The 21678-nt window shown below is 37.9% G+C and overlaps 2 protein-coding genes across 2 annotated transcripts; both read right to left on the reverse strand.

Annotated features, from left to right (window-relative positions):
* Positions 1–447: 447 nt before the first annotated feature.
* ezra (ezrin a) lies at positions 448–14967 on the reverse strand. Its single transcript, XM_067614484.1, has 13 exons — positions 14792–14967; positions 12990–13073; positions 12073–12168; positions 10480–10754; positions 8786–8869; positions 7333–7479; positions 6769–6865; positions 6120–6283; positions 5871–6001; positions 4762–4922; positions 4107–4199; positions 3129–3428; positions 448–1864 (listed from the first exon to the last, which is right to left on the reverse strand). The coding sequence occupies exons 1-13, from the start codon at positions 14801–14803 to the stop codon at positions 1700–1702; spliced, it is 1809 nt and encodes a 602-aa protein (XP_067470585.1). The 5' UTR covers positions 14804–14967; the 3' UTR covers positions 448–1699.
* A 3698-nt stretch (positions 14968–18665) lies between these two features.
* Positions 18666–21077, reverse strand: nenf (neudesin neurotrophic factor). The gene is made up of 4 exons (XM_067614598.1): positions 20873–21077; positions 20691–20751; positions 19939–20042; positions 18666–19206 (listed from the first exon to the last, which is right to left on the reverse strand). Exons 1-4 carry the CDS (start codon positions 21011–21013, stop codon positions 19030–19032), a joined length of 483 nt encoding a protein of 160 aa, XP_067470699.1. The 5' UTR covers positions 21014–21077; the 3' UTR covers positions 18666–19029.
* Positions 21078–21678: the final 601 nt, after the last annotated feature.

Below are 21678 nucleotides of genomic sequence, written 5' to 3' on the forward strand. Positions count from 1 at the left end.
AGACTCTTTTGGAGTAGCAGCTTAAATCCAGCGCTCACCTTTCTGGAGTTTTCACATTTACACACACACACACACACACACACACACACACACACATATATGCAGCTTTCCTCCTTGAGGTCAGAATAAACAATTTTTCTTTTCTCAGGAGGGACAAACTCTTCAGCAGAGGTGGTTCAGCCACCAACAAGTAGTCCGTAACGTTGTCAAATATTACTTCGAATGATTCATGCGTTCATTCACAGATAAAATATTTACCTAGTGGCTATTTAAACAGACTTGCTCTACTGGCTTCACAAGTTGTCTAGCAACCTAATGATAACCATTCTTCCCGTGTATGGTAAATATTTAAAAAGGCACATCCTTTTCACAGTCAGCAGGCAGCAGGAATCTTCAGCTCAAACACAACTTGAGTCGCACTATGTGACACTAAATAAAAGAGTGTAATCATGAAAATGAATGTTTTTATTTATGGCATGGGAAAAGGGGAATATTTATGAGATATCATACATAAAGTCTAATATCAGCAGCTGTCTGTACTGCCTGAATATAAAGCTGAACCAGGTAAAGGTCTTGAGAGTAAATTATTTAAACCTCAAACAGCAACAGGATGTCAGTACCCTGGAAATAAAGATGGGAAACACTGAGAATAAAACCAACAAAATGTATTTTTAAATCCAGACAAGCCTGAACATGTTCCTGTGTGATAAAAGCAAAACAGAAACACCTGAGCTGTTTTCTGTTGTAAAGACATGAAGTCATAAAACCAATTAATTTAATACACATATATATATAATACATATATATATATATGAGATCATAAGCATATTAAAACTAGTTAAATAAATTGCATTGTTATTTGCACCCTGATGAAACAGGTGTACAAAGCAGCAGAGCAGAAACAATGATTAGTTGATAAGTAGATTGACAGAAAATTAATCTGCAACAATTTTGATATTTGATTGATTGTTTTAGGTCATTTAGCAAACAAAAATGACTAACATTTAATGGTTGCAGCTTCTTAAAAGTGAGAATTATCAGTTTTATATTATTATAAAATATGTTTTGGTTTTGAGCAGTTAGGACAAAACAAGGCATTTAAGATGAAAATGTACACATTTTTCATACTTTGCTGCCATTTTATAGACAAAACAATGAATCAAAAAAAAAAAAAATCAACACATTAATCGATAACAAAGATAATCTTTTTGTTGCAGTTCTACAAGGCAATGATTGCAATATGGGACGTCCGCTACATAAATCTGCATTTATCCATTTCAGATTGGTACATCCGTACAAAAGCTGAAAAGACAAACAACAATAACCTTACTTTTTTTTGATTTTTGTAGAGCGCCTCATACCAGCTTTGTTTACACAGTAAATCAGGAACACAGTTGCTTTCTGTTGTTTCCAAAATGATAAACATATCATCCAACTTATACATTTTAATGGGACTAAACAGCACATTTGGAGATGTTTGAGTGCTAAAAAGAAAAAAAATAACCACAGTGCTTTCATGCAAAACTTTCAGAAGTTAAACCAATAAGACTCACTCATGGAGGTGCTATTACACAGATCAGCTCAAGGCTAATTCTGGGTCTTAACGATCAGGTGTGGCTGCAATTACATCACACTTAAATTACACTGAACAGGGCCTTCATGAGGTATTTTTTGGACCTCTTCAGGTCTCTGAGGTTTTCTACAAGGCCTCAAACTCATCAATCCTCTGCTTGGTGTTGCCCTGACGAATCTGACGCAGGGTCTTGTACTTGTCGCGGCCGGCTCGGACGTTCTCAGCGTGGAGCAGGTCGTTTGCGGTCTTCATGTCCTGGTTTCGGGCTTCTTCCAGCTCTGAGCTCAGGTCCTGTGGAGGGAACACATCCAGTCATTAAATCATGAGGATATGCTTCACACAAACAGCAACAAATCCTCCTTTAATTACACTTCTTCTGGTACATTTCATCAATCTGTGATGCTCAGTTTGTGATTTCCTCTTCAGTTTTCCAGAAAATAAGCTTGATCCTGTAACTAGAGCTGCGATGATTTGTCCATGAATCGATTAAGAAAACAGAAATTTTTCACTATATTGTGACATTTCATAGACAAAACAACCAATCAATTCATCAAAAAAATATTCAGCAGATTGATTGATAATGGAAATAATCGGTACTTGCAGCCCTACTTGTAACTGTCGATGTTATTTAGCTGCAGGAGGTCATATGTGAGATTTTGTAGTCAAGACCGATTGAGATCAAAACAAAAGCTGTCTGGTCGATTGAGGCAACTTTCAGTCTAATTTTGAGTGTCAGTGCAAAATGCTGAACCCAGAAGAAGAAGAAGGCCCTTTCTCTTTGATTGGGACGTCCTGAAGTTTCCCATCAGGCTTTGGATGACTGAAAACATTTTGAGCTACTAATTAGTTGCTGTTCTGTAGAAATCTCTTGGCCACATACTTGCAAAAATAACAAGAACGCGCCGCACCATGAATTAACAAGCCTAAAAAGCCCCCCAAGTGTTAAGCTCTAGGTTTCAAGCTGTACTGTATGTCCTGCATAATCCCCAATTGGAGCAGCTCTGCATCTTGACAATCATTTTGCTGGTTTAACATCAACAAATCTTTGTTTTAATCAGTCATGGACCAGTGGAAGAACTGGACTTCACTGAAATACAATGTATCCAGTAATCCTTTGACTGTTTTTTTAATTTATTTTCTATTTATGTTTCTTCTGTTGCACTGCATTCCTGATAATAGTTAATTGGGGAATAAATGTTTTCCTGTCTTTGAGATGGACTGCTACATTGTTTTTTTTTTATCAATTACTTTTAAATTTCACAAATCAAATTAGATCCACCTGCAACATGTGTATTAGTGAATGAGTCATGTATTCAAATGATTACACACTGTATAAACTGCAATTAATTTAAACTGTTGTTGACATCTCAGACAGGTTTTTAAGATCAGGAACAGATTTTTGGAGCAGCTGCCCAGATCCTACTCCTTGTACCTGAAGTTCATATTTGATAGTTTTTTTCTTGAGGGTGTAGCAAAACTGCAAGGAGTAAATCAAAGGTTTTCATGAAAACCACTAAACTGAATGTGTTTGATCTGGGCTGGACCCTGAACTCACCATCAGTTGTTTCTGCAGACGTTGGTTCTTCTCGGCCTCAGTCATCCTTTCCTCCTCCTGGCGGTGGTCGTCGATGTCCTGCGTCTGCAGCTCGGCGCTGTACTCTTCGTTGTGCTCTTCGTTGTGCTCTTCGTTGTGCTCTTCGTTATGCTCTTCGTTGTCCTCGTGGTCGCTCTCGCTGTCCGAGGATGAGGAAGAAGAAGAAGAAGAAGGAGCAGCAGCCGGAGTTGTAATAGTGGAGCTCATTACATTGTGCAGCTCCTCCTTCGTCTTGATCAGACTCTCCTCCACTTCCTTAGCCTGGGAGGAAGAGGAGAGGTTATCAGGGTCATTCACTTAGCTGCACTTTGATTTGCTGACAGTTAACACCATGCAACATCTGACCAAAACAGTACTGACATTTACTCAGTATCAGTACGACTGTCACCAAGTTACGGACAAATCAAACTAGCAGGTGAAGCTGGACTCTGATATCAGTCTTAATTTTACTTTTTAAAAACGGTTTGGATCTGTTTTCGTCTTCTCTACTAATGAATGTTTGCTTTCATTTCTTCCTTAAGCCAAAATGGGTCATTTATTGGTGTGTTTTGTATTTTTTTTCCATGACTACATGAAAATTTAAGGGACTTTCCCTTTAGAAAAAATCGGTATGTGCCACGCATCAAACTTCCTGCATTAATTAGCCTGATTATAAGATGTCACATTAAATACGGAGCTCTTGTCGGTCTTTAGTACATATTTCTACATTTGTCTAGTTTTGTCTTAAATACATCCCAGTTAGCTGGTGAAGAAAATATAACATGTTTATTGTGTACTTATGCAAGTTATAACGTACACAAAATGAAAGAAAAACATTGCTGACAGTACAGGTGACTACAAAAAACAAGAAAATCAACCGCGTGAAAAGACAACAAGGAGGAAGTGGTATGTTCTCGGCTCGTGCATCCATTGATGGCGTGTTGACGCTCCGAAACTCACCTTGCTGCACCATGTCTCAGCCTCTTCCTCCTTCATTCTCTTAGCTTCCTCCAGCAGAGAAATTTTGGCGCCATACTCGGCCAGCTCTGCAGCCTGAGGGAGGAGGCGCAAACCATGTTGTTAAAAAAAAGCCCAAAGAACTGACACTGGTTTACCTCGGCAACCTCAATTAGCTGGACACAATGTCATTTTATGAATGGATGGACATAAAAAAAAACTTAAAACAAACACTCACTTGCTGTTGTAATTTATTCAATAGAGTAATAGTTTGCTTTTTTTTAAAACTCTGGTACATTGATCTGACAGCTGTGTTGTTCTATTTACTTAACAAATTCACATTTTACACTCAACTTCTGATTAGCTCATAAATATTGCTGTTGTTTGGTAGAAAATCTTTCATCTCCAAAGTGTCAATTCTTTAGAAAATGCAAAGGACAGCCTTTTCTAAAGAGGTTTAGAGAATTTTCTTGGCCTATAAAGGGGAATGTAAACCTGAAAACTGGAGAATGTAGTTGTATTTAAAACTGCTAATATGTCTTTACCTTTACTAAAGTGTAATTCTGAACGCCGGGCCTTTGTTTGTCATGTGTATTTTTCCATCACGACTTAATTCTCACGTGAGGGATTTTGAGCACTTCTTGCACTGTGCACTCACCAGCTGCTCCTGGCTCTTTATCTGGTCCTCAGCTTGCCTGGCCAGCTCCTCCTTGGCTATTATGGCCTCCATCCTCTCAGCCTCCAGCCGGGCCGCCTCCTGCTCCACCCTCCTCCTCTCCTCCTCCAGCCTCATGGCCCTGTCCAGCTGCTCCTGAAGCTCTACAGGACGAAGTCAGTGAAACACAGGGAAAGCTGTCATTTACTGCACGGTGTCATTATACAGTGTGAGGAATTAACTCCTCTGATTTTTGCTGCATTTTGGTCCTTTTCTGGGACAATTATAAACCTGTGAAATGATGCATTTTTATTTGTATTACTTCAGGCAGTGGTTCCTACCCTTTTGGCTGGAAAGTGATATTTTACTACTTAGGTTGTTTTATTTGAATGATTTTTGAGCACTGAGGAGGTAAAATATGTAGCATTTCACAAGAAATTAAAAAAGAGAGAAAAGCTAGAAAAAAATCAACATAATTTTATGTAACAAATATCTCTAACTTATCTTATCCCTTTATTTATCTGGGGACGCCTTGAGATTTTTTAAGAATCTCTTTCAGGTTGGGAACCTTCTTAAGAAGAAGTGTTAGCATTTCTGCATTCAATCCATCGTCTGTTTTTCTTCTCTTTGTGGAAATAGCATTTTATCCAACTGCTGGATGCAAGGTGCAAGTATTTTTGAATGCTTGCAGCTGCATACTTGCTTTTTTATTATCAAAAAACACTCTATTATGTATGCTTAGAAATCACTATAGTGATATTTGACGATAACAAATAAATTGAACAGGATAAAATGCCAAAGGGGACACTTCAGGGGAATTTAGGGTGCGTTTCGTGATTACGAGATCAAGTTACTTTTGCTACTCTTTAGGGTTTTGACCTGCTTCATAATGAAAGTCTGTCAAAAATGAAAACCTGACAGATCATTAAAATGTATAAACTGAGTAAGCAGCAACACAAACTCTTTCTCAATGTAACTTTTTGTGTATTTCATAGAAATAAACAGCAGAGGGCAGTACAGTCATGTTACACCAACAGAAATTAAACCCTGACTCAATTATAGTCTGTGATGAGGAGTGTAAAGCAACTTTTAGGTCAGATTCTCTGTCTCACCTTTCTCTGCTCTCTTGGTTGTCTCTTCAAACTGGTAGAGCCTCATCATCAGGTCCTGCTTCTCCTTCTCCATCTGCGCCTTTTCTTTCTCGATGGCCTCCCTCCTCTTCTTCTCACTCTCCAGCTGATCCCTGCAGAAGACATGACAAAGACACTTATTGAACATATTAGCAACAGTTTGAGCTCAAATACACATGCCGTTACACCAACTAATTGGGTGGTGTTTCCCGTTTAATTTCACAAACGTACCTTTCCATCTTCTTCTGCAGCCTCTCTTCTTTAGCCTGAGCCTTCATCTGCTGGACCTCGATGGTGTCCGTCTTGCGGCGGCGCATGTAGAGCTCATGGTTGCCCATGCAGAGCTGCAGGATGCGCTTGTTGATTCGCAGCCGTGGGGCATAGAATATGAAATCCTTTAAAAAAAAAAATTTTAAAAAAAGCATAATGTTTAGTGTTTCACACATTTTCAAAACACACAGGGGTGTTTATGATGCATTCAAACTTGCTTTGAATAGGTATTTTAAATAGGCTTGCAGGTGTGCAAAAACAGTATTATGTAAATACCCCCATATACTGTGTATAAGTAAATTTAGCGTGTATTTATCCACATTATAAACTTTACTGGAAGTGTGCCACAGTTAGCGAAATCAATAGTTTTCATCTGTTGTCTGTGCACAGATGTTACATACTAGTTACCCTAAAAAAACATTCAAATTCAACTAAAAATGTTGCTTATCTGCATTTTCAATAAACTTTGTGCAACTTTAATCCCTTTTTTCTGTAAACCTGAACCATATCAATGCCGCTTCATGGTGCATGTCTGCATTTTCATCTAACTTTACACATTTACATACACTTGAGATACAACTGAGGATTTTAGGACTCATGAAGTACTTACAGGGGCTTTCTTGTCTATGGGCTTGATGATGAATTTCTTATCATTGAAAGAAATGTTTCTAATTTCACTCCAGGGAAATCCAATCTTTGGAGTCAGCCTGAAAGATGGAAATAAAGAGGTGATCTAACATGTTTAAACAGCTGCAAGTTCATTTTTATACAAGATTCACAGGCAGAAAATGATCTTCTAACCACTTTTAGAGTTTCTCAGAACATACTGGCACATGTGGCACCAGAGCAACAGGCCAGTGAGACGTTGTGTGTTCATATTGTAGTAGAATCAAGAGATGTAGGTCAATGACCACTTAAAAACAACAGCCATGAGGTCAAATGTGTTATTTAAAACCTGACCGACTGGAAGGGAAAAGGGTCGATGACTGCTCATGTGTTGCCCTCCTGTCTACAAGTGTCTGTCATCAGGTAAATATGAGCTACAAATAGTGTGTGTGTGACAGATACAGATACAGAATGAAATATCATGGGCTGAATTTATACCCATGACACCATGAATCCAGGGAGATTTACTGCATAAACTGTGAATTCAGTCTCTGGCTCGCTGACTTACTTGTCCTCCTTCTCATAGATGTTGAGTCCCAGAGCGTCAACTCCTAACCACAGATCTGTGCCCTTCTTGTTCTTGATCTCAAAGTAGTTGACGCCGTACATCTCCAGGTCCTGAGCGATCTTCAGGTACTCGATCATGGCCTCTTCCCTTTTCAGAGAAGACAAAGAGTTAGAAATGTTAAAAAAAAAATACATACAAATACACACACTGGTTGGTTATACATTACTGAAATGTGTATAATATAATAGTTTCTTGTACAAAGAAGGGAAATGTTGTTTTTTAGTTCTCTGCATGTCAATCTTTGCAAATTAATTGTTCAGTATTTGAACCTGCATTGATTGATTTCTTTGGCTACTTAGAAGCAGTGAAAACAAGTTGAGAACACAACCTCAACATATTATCACATGTGAATCACATGTTGAACTTGTTAGCAAACAGTTACTTATTTCCACACGCAGCAGTAACGGAGCAACATTATCATTCATTTCGAGTTGTGTTCCTGTCCACCTGGTGAATGTAAGTCCAATATTCACTCTCTTTTAACTCTGTTTTTGCTCTCTATCAACTCCTGAGGTAAATATCCAGCTCTTTAGCTGCTAAATGCTCCATCATGTTCACCAGCTAACTAACTGTGTCTGTTTGCCGTTTGGTGCTGAACAGGTAGTGTACAGCGGCTTTCTAAAGCTATTTTTTCAAATATGACACTATGAGAGCTGTTAGAGTGAACCAAAACAGTAAAGTTGCAGCCGGACAGCTAAACAATGAGCTGAAACTCGCTATAAAGCCCCATAAAGTCCAGGGGAGCTGCAGAGTTGGGCGATAATTGTCTGTAAGTTAACTGTCATTTGATACATTGTTATTGGAAAAAGTATTGATTATAGCTGCTTTAACTTTTAATTTAAAAATGTTGAAACCTAAACAGATTTAATAAGGGATTCACAAGGATTCACATTAAGTAGATTTAACGCTGAATTTGGAATAAAATGCCATCAAACCCTGAAATAAAGTGGAGGTGGAGGCGCTTTAAAATGAGACTACGTAACTTCTGCGGAACAGAGGCCACTGTGGCTGCAAGTGTCAATGACAGGATAATGGAGTGTTTACTTTATGTTTTACACTTGAAGTGAAACAGTAGTGAAGAGTCATAAAGTCAGCAAACTGATTCAGTAATGTCAGTTATACAACAATGTCTATTTAGAATTTGCTAACATTAGCCACCGTTAGCAGGTCACACCAGACCAAATAAAGCTTTAGCTGCAAAACCGCTGAGTGTATTGAACTGATAAAAGATGTGTTTAATTGCTAATGAATTCAACTTTTAATTTGTAAAAGTAAAACTGTGTCATTTCCTCTTTCAAAAGCTACATAGTGCTTTAAAACAAAGATAAATACATGGCAGAGTCATAAATACAGTCATTTGCCTGCAGGAGAGTATTTATCAGCTTTAACTTACTTCAGCATTGATCTGTGCTCCTCGTGCCAGACCTGGATTCTCTCTTCCCACTGCTCCTTGGACAGCTTATGTTGCTGCAGAACTCTGAATAGAGAGGCAAGTTATCAGCAACCCATGACTGAACATGTCAACAGTGTGTATATACATACAGAGCCCATCTTGTTATATCTCTTGTTAGTGACTATAAGCTTGTAATAGTACCATAAAACGTACTATATTATAGTGCTATTTGGCTGGATGATACACACACAGACTTCTTCTTGAGATAGATCAGTAAATTGTAAAGTTCTTCTTCTACACAACTTGAGCTATGTAATTTAGCTTTCATTTTACAAAAAAATTATTAGTATATGACATGAAAAACAATGAAGCATATTGTATATCACTGTTTTTTTTTAATTGTAGATGTGTTTCCAGTCTTCTCAGCAAGGTGAGGAGAAGAAATGACACACTTAAGTTTAATATGCACGTCACGCGGGTTTGGGCCTTGCTTAAGGGCACTTATACGCAATATCAACTATTCTCTAGTTCAGAGGCTCATAAGTCCAAACCTGAGGGTCTTGGAAAGATAAATAGATATAAAGAAAGATAAATCCGAGGAATTGCAAGATTTATACCATCCCAAATTGTATCTATTTTTCTAGATTTTCATCTAATCTTTGCAGTTTGATGTGGATTTCTGGATAATTTTACCTTTTCAGACTTTTAAATATTGTTTTATAAAATAAGAACATGTTAAAAATAACTCTCATCATAACCCATACACTGGTCACCAGCAGACAGAAAGGCCGGAAAGGTTGAGCTGATGCAGTAGTTGTCAGATGAGCATTGAATGTTTTTGGCTGGTTTTAACTGAGATATTCTTGCACCTTTCACTATAACATACTATTGAACAATCTGTTACATTTCATATTATTTATCTCCATTTTGCAACTTTCTACCAGCAAACACTATAACACAGTTGTGATCTGAGGAGCTGGTGGTTCTTTTCCAAGTAAAAAGGAAAAATCATCTGCTACTCAGAAAGTAATTAAATAGCAAATTAATAACTGGTTAGTGAATAGTAGATGCCAAACCTAAGTTTCCAGTAAGTTCAGTTATTCTTCATTGTTTTAATCAATCTTTGATTGATAGTCTTTTGACGTTTTATTTGCTCGTTCCACAGCCTGAACGATGTTATTAATATCAGTTCAAAGACTGCTGGAGTCGAGCAGCAGGATCTGATTTCTTTTTGTGACCAACAAGGAAATCAATGAGTGTATTGAAACTACATGACAGCAGGTTAATTCTCATTGCTGCATCGTTACTCTACTGTAAGTCCCTTTATCCCCTTTGCTACCCATCTTCTTAATTTTTAATAGATAGTTTTGTACTATATTTTAGGATATTTATATCTTCATCAATGTATTTATTACTAATTCCACATATAGTTTAAAGCAAATAGTCTTTAATTTGCTTTTAGCTTGTGATTAACTGTGTGTTTTTCTTTTGTCTCTCAGTTATTGTGAGTGTATTGAGCTGAGCAGCAAGCAGCTGCATACAATTGCCCTTCGCAGAGATAAATAAAGTTGTGTTGAATTGAACTAGGCTGTTTGTGTGACCTCTGGGAAGCTCAGCGCAGAAGGTGAAACAACACAGCAATGACCCTGCAGCTACGTCAGAGCTCATACATCCTCCATTCACCTCCCACTCACCTCTTTGGCAGCAGGCGCTCGGAGGACAGGTAACCCGGTTTGTGCACTGACTTGCTGTACTCTCCATACTTGGCCTGGATGGCGTAGGAGGCCAGCAGCACGGCGGACTCTGGAGGACAGTAGATATCCTCTCCCATGACGTCCTCCTTCACCTGCAGGAAGAAGAGCCTCCGGGTGACGTCCTGGATCAGTTCCTCGGTCACGTCTTCTGGGTAAAACTTGACCCTCAGCTTGAACTGCAGGGTAGATTCCTTCTTCACATCCTGGGCCATGACCTGAGCAGAGCAGAGCACGGATATGATTAAAGAACTGAATGTGGAAAAAAAAAAGAGTTTCATTACAGCACAGTAGAAAAGACAGATTTGGTTGAATTGTGTAAGCAAAATTGTTATAAATTAATTTAATTTGTCCACCTATCAGTTGAACTTATTAACTGATAGATGAGGGGAGACGTTTTGTGTCTTTAACTGTGTACATACTTTTTGGGAATAGTGCATTTGTAAGCATGTTTGTTTATTTATTTATTGTCTGTTTTTTGCAGAAATTCTCTCAATCCAAGACAATGTTCTCTTTTGTGGGACAATAAAAGCAACATTGATCTGAGGATATGAAAATATTCCAAAACTCATCCCATGTGCAATAAGTGTTCCTAATTTGAAAACTGCCTCGAGTCATCACGCAGCTTTATTTTTTTATTTTTTTATTTTTTAATCTTATTACTGTCTTCCTTGCTTTTAACATACATCCTTATCGTCTGCATTGCGTGTATAGCGTTGGCACTGTTAATGTCTCTTATTGCCTTGCTGTGTTTTTATTGTGTTTATGTTTTCATGGTTTTGTGTTTTTATGCAGTCTTGCCCCTTGTGGGACAATAAAGATCTGAACTGAATATAAAGTAGAATATAGTGTTAGAGTAAAGCTAGAGTAGAGCTAAACTGTATATTTTAGGATATTCTAACATAAGCTAAAATGAAATAAAACTGAATAAAAAGAATATAAAGTTACAGAGCAGTGACTGATATGAATAAACAGCCCCAAATTTAATTTTAAAAAGGCAGAAACAGAAACATTTTAAGCTTTTATCTAAAAGGAATGAAAGTTTGTTCCAGATAATGTGGTACATTAAAACTGAGTGCTGCAAACCTTTTCCAGATGATGTGGGACGTCTGGATTATTAGCAGCAGATCAAAAAAATATTTCAGTCCCAAACTATTAAGTGTTTCATAAACCAAATACCAAAAACCAATTCTTTGATACACAAGAAGTGAGTGTAAAGATCTGAGAACTGGATGTTCTTGGCCTTAGTGAGGAATGTGGTGGCTGCAGCTGTTTGATCAACTTTTTAGAGAGATCTGTAAAGCTACAATTCAAGTATTAAGCCTACTAAAGGTAAGGAGTGAAGTTTTTCTACATCTTACTGAGAAATAAGTCCTTAAATTTGTGATAAAGTGAAGTAAACAAAGTTATAGTTTAGTGTAGAGAAGAGCAAAGTGGAAACCACAGCACGTTAGAGGAAGAGGAGGATGACGAACAGCAATAAAACCATAGTATGTTTCTTTTATCATCACAGTCAGAGTGAAACCACAAACTCACCTTCTTCTCAAAGTTCAGCCATGTGATGAATCCTTTGGCATCAACAAACTGAAGCCCAAAGTACCAAACCTCACGCAGTCCGATGGTCCGGGCAATCTTAGACACACAAACACGGAGACGAAGAGACATTAAACAGAGAATAAACCCCCACACACCTCCTCCTCCTCCTCTTCTTCACTTCTATAAGGCATAGATTAGTTTTACTGCAAATCAGGAGAGACCGTCTTCTTCACTCATCACATATATGATATTCTTCTCCTGAAGAATAAGATACTTGCAGCAGAAAGCAGGACTACAGATGGTGTGTATGGGTGAGGCTCTTTTATTGTGCGTCAAATATCGTGTCTGTATCAGGTCTTTATTTTCCTCATCACAATCAGGTTTTCACTTGTTTTTACCAAGAAAAGTAAAGTAAAACATAAAAAAATGTTACTAATACGGTCATTCGTATGATCTGTTTTTGTCATATTAATTGGAAAATTGCAGCCACTTGTCGGCATAACAAATACTTTTTCTTTTGCTACTTTAAGTATATTTTCTGCATCTATTATCTTACTTAAGGAGGATTTTGAAAGCTCCGGTGTAGCACAGCTGTAAATGACCTTTGCACCTGTAATGGAGGGTTATTTTACACTGTTGTATTTCTACTTTTACTCAAGACAAAGATTTGAATACCTCAGCATCAAGTGGGATCTACTGTCTGACTTTCTACAGTCAGATACTTCAATTCAGTTCAACTTGAAAAGAACTTTATTATTATTATCATTAAGTGCAGCTACGTTTTCAAGAAGATTGAAACCATTAGGATTGGAGTTGCAAAGGTGTCAATTAAGACAACTATGATCCTGATAATGATAATATTTATCTGTTGGAATCTCTTATCTACAAGAGTGCTTTGCGTACTGTAACAAACAGACCTGGTCAAAGAGCTGCTTCCCTGTGGTGCTGGGGTGGAAGGAGAACTCCAGCTCCGCGTCCATCGTGGTGACGCGAACATTGACCTGCAGCAAAAAAGCCGTTTAGTCACATGAAGACAAAGATTTCGGATATACATGGAGTGTCTACTTTCTATTCAGTCCCAGCTCTTTTCCCTTGATACAAATCCAAATCCATCACTTTTTTCCAGTGAGGCCACATCTTTAAATGTATTGAAATATTACATCTTAATTTTCGAACATCGATTTTTGTTGTATCTGAAAAATAACTTGTTTGAGTCATTGGTGTGAAGGATGCCTTCAATGTGGAGCTGTGAAGTGGATTGTTCATAAACCATAATTGCTCACTATCTCATTAGACTTTGGACTACCCTTGCGAGGTGCCACAAGGTTGCACATAAGGCAGATTAAAATATCAAAATACTCCCTGCTTGCCAAGTTGCCTTTAGATCTCACCATTGTTAGTTTGAACCACCTCTCTTGTGACAAGAACAATTAAACCGGTGCAGATTTCAAACTTTCAAGTGTTTCCTGAGTGAATTTCACAGAGGTGGGGGGAAAAAAGGGTAATTTTCAATATTTTTCTAAAAGAGTGACAAACAGGATAACTGAGTGAAATACCCCGTGACTCAAAGACTGTTAGGCAATCATTTTATGAACTGACATTAGAGCACGCCCCGGGTGTCATAAAGATAAACGCACTGAGACTTAGGCCACGAAAACTGCAACATCCGTTTCTGAAAAGTCCACTGTCTTTCTTAAGTGTTTCCACCGTCCAGGATCATATGTGTGAGATAACTTGTAAACTCCCTGACGACCTGCTGATGTATTCCTTACAGCCAGACCTTATCTCAAATCACTCTGGAGAGATCAATATTATGGAAGCAGTGATCCATTACAATCAGTTTATTCACTGAAAGGTCTTTTGATGCACTGATATTTGGATTTCTGTTCAACTAAATCAAAATAAAGCCCCATAAATCACTTTTTCTGCATCTCCCAGAATAACACGTGCAATACCTGCTACCATGACTCATAAATGTGTTTGATTATAAGTTAGTTCAACGTCAGCTAGATGTAGAAAGACGTCAGCATGACCTCTTAAGAGAGGCTTTCTCCTTGGAGTGTCAATATAAGCACAGACGTAATGCACAGGTCGGCCATTCTTATCAGTTCTCCTACAGACTGATGGCGAATTTTTGAGGACATTTAGGACTTGCAGCTAATGGGAGCATAAGAGTTTCCTTTGGTTTTGGACTGTGAAATGAATTATTGCTGATCATCTTACACAATCAAAGTAGGGGAGAATAAACATGTTTAAACGAACAGTCATGAGTTGTTGGCAAATTTCACTCTTGATTTTTACAAATTAGTCAATGTCACCAGAGGTAATTCCTATGATTATTATCAGTTATTATCTAGTCATAAAGTAGTATTGTAGTAGCATTTTTCTGCCAGGAATGTGTGGAGCATGGGTCAAACTCTACATTTGGTTAATGAGTAAATGCCAAGAAGGAAAGGTGCCTCTTAGAAATAACTCACAAGCTTGAGCAGAGAAAAAAAAAGGATTTTGAACAAGTGATTAAAACAATCTAAATGAACATAATTGATCATTCAAGTTAGGATTTTTATTTATGCTTGATGATCTCTCTCCACAGCTATTTCATCATAAATATTTCAACACCTCTTATAGATAAATTTATAAACCCATTGCTCCTGTTAAATCTAAAGACTCATCCCGGACAGATTTAATTATCTTGTCAACAAAACTGTGAGAATCTTACCGTTTTGGGCATCTTGGCTCTGATTGGTGGACGAGCTCCAGCAGAAGAAAGTGTTTCCCAGGTTGACCGAGGCTGCAGTGGCCGTCTCACAGCAGAACTTCTACCTGATAAAGAACGCCGCTACGTTCGCACAGGCAGACTCAAGGGCAGGGCTTGTGTCCTTTGAACTCGGCTGCGGATCACTCACAGTGACGTGGGAGGTTTGACTTATTACTATCACACAAAGTGAGAGCTGTAACTCCACTGTGACCAGCAGGCAGAGCAAAGACGCGCAGTTCCACTGTCAAAGGTCACATCTAATACGTCTGAGACACACACTACACCCAAACATACCTCTAAAATAATTCTCTGTAAGAAAATTGACAGTTAACTAAAAGACATGATGGAAAATATTGTCATTTGAGCCGAATTTGAATTAAACTTTGTGCAAGTGCAAGTTAACACTCCTGCTTTGTTCAGCAGCCTGTGAAGTGAGCTGTGGTTTGACACTTGACACAGACACTCTACATCCATTGTGGTGTGCAACACAAACAAAAATTATCCAATAGTTTGTGATGTTCTGGTTGGTGACCATATATGGATTTTGAAATGCAGAAGCTTAAAAACGAATGATATAAAAGTGGAAGCCAGAGAGGTCTCGGGGCTTTTTCCTTTTTGGCTTTTTCTGCCTTTTTTGCATTTTGACCTTTTTGCCTTTTTTTGTCTTTTGGCCTTTTGCCCTCTGTTGCTCCTTTTTGCCTTTAAAGCTATAATATGTAATTATAACGTGTTAAAATGTCTAAAAACATCTGTACCTATGTTATGTATTTTGCTGAGTTGTGTACTTACATTATCCCAAATGTTTCCAACAATTTTCAAACCCAGAGAAATCAGTCATTTTAATCAAGGTAACGCTCCGTTTCATTTGGTCGCCTGTCAATGGTGTCACACCCCCTCTACCAAATAGTATATGTGCACAAGATGCATGTGTCGGCGTTGTGGCTGTTTGTCACAATGGCGTCTACCAAAGAGTGTACGCATACAAGATAATACGTCGGCATTGTGGTTGCCCTCCAGAAACTGTCATAAATTGCCTTTTATTCAGTTTTAAGCCACATTTTTATGATTTTCATCATTTTTAACTGCATCTTTTAACCTGATGAAGGATTTTAGTCGTTGGATGTCTGGATCTTAAGTTATCAGAGAAACAAGCTGAGCAAACATTAGCAGCAGCCCGGCTAGCAGCCCTTCCCGGACGTCCTCTTTCTGCCGAACGGCATCGGAGAAACACTGATTTTTAACGTGAGACTGTTTTTACAGTTTTATTCCCTGTGTACGTTTGTTTTTGGAGAGGAGGAGACCTCTGTGGATCATTCAATTCACGGTAAAAACCTGCTGAAAGATGAACACTGGAGTAATCCTATCCTGGAGAAACTGGTTGTTTAACAATGAAGACAACAACTCCCATGATCCCACACGACTTCACACCGTCATCACACTCCGTCTTTTGTTGTTGTTTTGACTGAGAGACCCCAGCAGCAGAAATCACATATTGTTTGTTTTAGGCTTTTTTGACTTCTTTAAATCCTAGAGAGGGTTTTCTTCTTTTTCTCTTTTACATTCAAGTTTTTGTATTTTACGTTTTACATTTTGTAATTCTCATTTTTGTAAAAACCAAATAAAACTGGTTTGTATATTTATACATTCCAACCAAAGTTCCTGGCTTGTGCTTATCTCTGAGGTCTTCTGATTAGCTCTTTAAGGTAAACAAAGACCTGAGATAAATTTATTTACACTGAACATTTATAATGGAAATTGCTAAGGATAAACATGCAATGCACCTGTAATAGAGCTATAATTTCAGTACAGAATCTATAATAAACATATCTGATTGAAAGGTTTACTCTATGTGTTGAATTGCCAAAAAACATTAGGGTCAGGGCACTGAAGCTGCCCTATAAAACCCTCAACCGACAGAGTGGGCCTGTTAAAGGGTCATCTTGGAGTGCTTACAAACCTCCAGCACCTATTCGCATCCACACATTTTCATCGTCATCCGGCTGTCGAGCAGTTCTGACTAAATAGGCCCATTTTGGAGTGGTTCAATGATAGTTGGTGATTATAGAAGCCAAGCTGAATACTGGTTCCCTAAGCAGGCTAAGGTGGTCTCGCATGTAGATCTTGATACCTAGGTCAGAGGTGGAGGACAGCCACCTGCCGGTACCTTATCCCCACTGGCTGGGACTATTATCTAACGCAGAAATCACTACACCACCCAATGACGATCACCTGCCTCAGCACCTGTACTGCTGTGACCTTTGATCGGAGCATGTGAGGGTATATAAGCAGTACGCACTATTTCTGCTGCAGGTTTGGAGGTGACAGGAGTGAGTCATGAGCCGTCATAAAGAGATAACATCTCAACAAGAACTGGTTTTTGTGGTAAAAAGATTCACAGACTTTAATGGTAATTGTGCAAAAACAAACTCAGGCAGAAAACAAACTGATTCTGATCATATAAACATTCACAGAGCTGCAGATTCAGAGGGTTTTATGGTACATCATTTTTATATTGAGCGTAATACATTTAGTGGCAACATTTCGTACCATAATTCAAGAGCAGGAGCGCTTACTTTGTGTTTAGTTTATTGCATCTGGTCTGGTCTACGCAGGTAGACCAAGTGTGATCCATGCTGTCTCAGTACTGTGAATAGGAACTTATGTATTCATCCATCCACAGTGACAGATGTGTTAACTGACATATTAGAACCTCTATTCCTACTTTTTCCACATGTTTTACTTTTAAATAAAGATTCATCCAATAAGTCTAATTATTCTCTAAAAATATTTCTTCTTTTAGGTCTTGGAGCTGCCAAAAATGGCTCATATTGAGGTGGAAACCTCCCCATAAACTTAATATCACTCTGTGTTCACTACTGGAAATTGTTTACTGGAAACAGCAACTAAAACAGCTCCTGCCTACCTGAACTCCCTCATTCAGGTCTACTTTCCCTCGCACCCACTACGCTCTGCCAATGAAAGGCGCCTGGTACCACCACCACAACAGTTGCAAAAAAAAAAAAAAGATATAAAAAAAGGAACTTCACTAATTTTACACATGAAAGTTTTTACAGGTGTTAGAGAGTAAAACTACATATGTGAAGAAAGTTGTAAAAGTCTTTTGTGGCCCCAGAGGAAGCTGTGTGAAGTTTGATACATATATTCAAACTTAAAAGACTGAAAGGTTGAAAATAAATAAATCTGGGGTTGTGGAGTTAGAATGAAGTGAGGTTACCAGACTTCCCGCTCCTCGTTTCCTCTTGAGGCTAGCGACTCGATAATATGACTGGTACTCGCGAAACACACCAGAATCTGTACAGTCGAGTGAATTGAGTTGTGTGGCATTGTGGGTAATGTAGGCAGTGTGCTTTGACAAGGAAGAATGAATAAACAGACTAAATCTCTGGACTTTTTATCATTAAAAAAGAACTGAGTCTGACAGTGGAACAGGAGTGTGATGATAAATTGGTGGAATAATTTTATATTGCTCTGACAAGTGTAGAAGATCACTGAAGCCACATATAATGTACGTTGGTTAATGGTAAAAAAATAAATCACCCTACTCTGTTTTCTAGCTGCAGTCTTCTCTGCTATTCAATAGATCAGAACAGATTAGATTTTTTTACATACAGTCATGTATTTAAAAAATGTTTTCATTATTGATTAATCCATAGATTTATTTTTATGTTGTGACATCCTCAGGTGTTTTGTTTTGTCCCGACCAAAAGTCCACAACCCAAAGATATTCAGTTTACTGTCATAGAAGACTAAAAAAAAAAGAAAATATTCACATTTAAGAAGCAGGAGCCAGAGAATTTGAGTATTTTTTCTTAAAAAAATAAAAGACTTGAAATGATTAACTGACAATCAAAATAGTTGATTAATTTTCTCTCGACTGGATAATCAATTAATACATAAATCATTGCAGCTCTAGTCCACATGAAAGTTTGCTCAGCTAATAAAGGACCACGTAAATCTTCAGTTCAAGTAAAAAGGAATATACAGCGTGTTTCTTCTTCTCTTGTTCACATGTTGCATTTGGCATATTTGATCCTGATTCAAGTCAAGCCATCATTTCCAACAGTCAACTCAACTCGGTGGAGAGGAAGGATTCAAAGATCTGGACGCAGGCAAATTCTTCTGTACAGTGACAAGACTATTTCACATATTTGTCGTTTACCAAAAAAAAAGAGGTAAAATTAAAACTCATCTTTGATTTGAAAATGAGGCTGACCCTCCGGTTTGAAGTCTTGATTGGGACTCCCGTCCTCGTTGAGGATGCGTGATGCTGTGTAGCCCACAATGGGATACTTTGTTTTATACGTGCCTTCAAATACACCATCCAGAGACTTCAGCTGCTCCTCACTGAGGCCCGTCTGAAGATGTAAAAATCAAGAACATTTATTATTACTACCAGTATATAACATTTACATTTATTAACAACATTTAAGTTAAAAAAAAAAATTCTGTGGTCAAACTCTGGGATGAAAAGATGAAAGTCAATTACTGCAGTGAAAGAAAAAGTTAAAACATTTTTTAGCAAAAATCCAAAATGCTAAATGCCAAAAGAGTTTTACAATAAATCTTTGATTTCTAGTCTGGAGTGAGACCACAAAACTAAAAATAGTGAGGTAAATATTCTCCTCAAAGTTAGTAAGAGTGCTGCTTTCAGGTGCATTCTGTTTTTTCCTTTTTTGACTTGGTTATTAAAAACAAGATCCATTGTAGGGTGTATATTCTGCCCTTCTGCTACAGATTACTACAGAATTTTGAGCAAATTATAGATCATATAATATTAAATATTCACCTCTATGAATCATGTATTTCTTATGAAAAATGGAAACAGAATAAGAGGTGAATCTTGATTAAATTAGTTTTATCCTAATGTTTTTTGTTCTCCTTACTATTGGTTCCTCTTTTATAAAGTCTAAAGTCTAAAGCAAAAATGCAGAATTACTCATGGAAGTGAGTAATTAGGGTTGAACCCGACTCTAACGTATCAAATGTCAGGTGTCGGCACTCCCCACCCGTGGGAGTCGATGACAACCAACATATTTTCAGCCTTTGGGAAACAAAGGTGGTGTCAGGACAGAATGACACAAACTCACAGTATCTGATGTCAGGTCTGCCGGGTCGAGGGACATCTTGGCCACAGCTCGGGTGGAGTCCTTACCAACCAGGGCGTTGTACGGTGCATCTTTGCCATAAAACTCTGCAATAAATCAGGGTTGTAACTAGTGATCACATTCATTACTATACTGTTGTTTATTAGTTGGTAGGTTGTTTGGTTCCATCTCCAACTATTTGGACAATCGATTAATTGTTTGAAGTCATTCTTTACAAAAAAAAATTCTCTGATTCCAGCTTCTCAGATGTGAATATTTTCTGTTTTTTTGACAGTAAACTGAATATCTTTGAGGTGTGGACTGTTGGTTGTGAAAAAACAAGACATTTAAGGACGTCATCTCGGGCTTTGGGAAACAGTGATCAACATTTTTCACCATTTTCTGACATTTTATAGACCAAACAACTAATCGATTAATGGAGAACAAAGAAATATCTGTTAGATGCAGCCCTACAGGGAATGGTGAGAAATATTATCTTTGTGTCTAGTTTTCTCTGACCAAAAATATAATTCAGTTTACTATCAGAGAAGATAAACAAAACCAGAAAAATATTCACTTTTTTTTGAGCAGCTGTAATCTGATAATTTTGGCATTTTTTCTCATAAATTTACAATTAAAACAGTTGACAGTTGACTTTACAATTCACAGTTATATGTGAAAAGATGAGACATCAAAGTGTGTTGATATGAGATGAAACTACACAGTCCAGGCTTCAGTGGTGGATTTTTATGTACCTTTTCCTTTGGTGACATCAAACACTACTCCTTTTACTGCCATGTAAATAGGCAGTTCCTCCTAAAACAGGAAGGAGGGGAAACAATGGAAAAGAGAGACACATTGTTGTCACTCCTGGATTTCTGGATGGATGCACACTCACAGAGACACAAACACACCCTGAGCTGTGGTTAAAGTTTACCTCGCTGCCGTCGTACCTCTTCAGCTCCTCCTCAGTGAATAATCGGACGGGTTTGGAGGCTTGTTTATACTTTAATTTAAAGTCTTCAGCTAAAGTCGTAGAGAAGACTATAAACAGGACAAAAATTTGCGCTGTTGCCATGGCAGGATGGCAGTTTGGACGTGTTTGATGCGGAAACTCCTCCAGTCACGTCCCTGCTGCTATATAGAGCTAATGCTGCGTTTAATGCCGTCGGAAATATCAAAGTTAGCGGTCAGACGCATATAAGGGTCTGAATTTACCAAGGGCTGCGTCCCATTTATGACAGGTAGGATCAAAAAACGTAAACAAAAGATGTCACATGAAAGTTCATTCTTAGCCGTGAAAACAATCCTAAATAAAGGTCCACTCACAATTTTTTTTCAATCATATCACATGGTCTTCACAGTTTGAGTCGAACTGAGGAACTTTTTGCCTATTTATTGTGTGTGTCTGTGTGTACAGTATGTGTGTGTGTTTTACACAGGTGGAAGAAATACTTAAAGTATCAAAAATAAAGTGCTCATGCAGACTGGCTTCTTTTAGAGTGATATTATTATAGTTTATTATATTGTTTGTGTTTATCACATGTCGTCAGAAATATCAGAGTTAGTGGTCGGTTATTTATCCAAACTAAAGCTTGTTATAATCTACTCTCTTTAAACTTACATGTCAAGGTTTGCTATTGATTTTTAATAACTTGTGTATCTTTTGAATGTCATATGCACATCGTTTTGTACAAGAAACAATATATTTGTGATAGTTTTTAGCTAAAGCTTATTGTGTGT

The sequence above is a fragment of the Thunnus thynnus genome, chromosome 16 (genome assembly GCF_963924715.1).
Source record: "Thunnus thynnus chromosome 16, fThuThy2.1, whole genome shotgun sequence".
In the NCBI taxonomy this organism is placed as follows: Eukaryota; Metazoa; Chordata; class Actinopteri; order Scombriformes; family Scombridae; genus Thunnus; species Thunnus thynnus.

Bases quoted from the DNA above. Each gene is read 5' to 3' on its own strand.
- nenf (XM_067614598.1), bottom strand. From the start codon at position 21,013: ATGGCAACAGCGCAAATTTTTGTCCTGTTTATAGTCTTCTCTACGACT. The intron at 20,043-20,690 runs GTACATAAAAAT...GATTTATTGCAG, and splicing joins TGATGTCACCAAAGGAAAAG to AGTTTTATGGCAAAGATGCA. The intron at 19,207-19,938 runs GTGAGTTTGTGT...TTACATCTTCAG, and splicing joins CAGACCTGACATCAGATACT to ACGGGCCTCAGTGAGGAGCA.
- ezra (XM_067614484.1), bottom strand. The intron at 12,169-12,989 runs GTCTGTTTGTTA...TGTGTGTCTAAG, and splicing joins GGAAGCAGCTCTTTGACCAG to ATTGCCCGGACCATCGGACT. The intron at 3,429-4,106 runs GTGAGTTTCGGA...TCTTCCTCCCAG, and splicing joins CTGAGACATGGTGCAGCAAG to GCTAAGGAAGTGGAGGAGAG.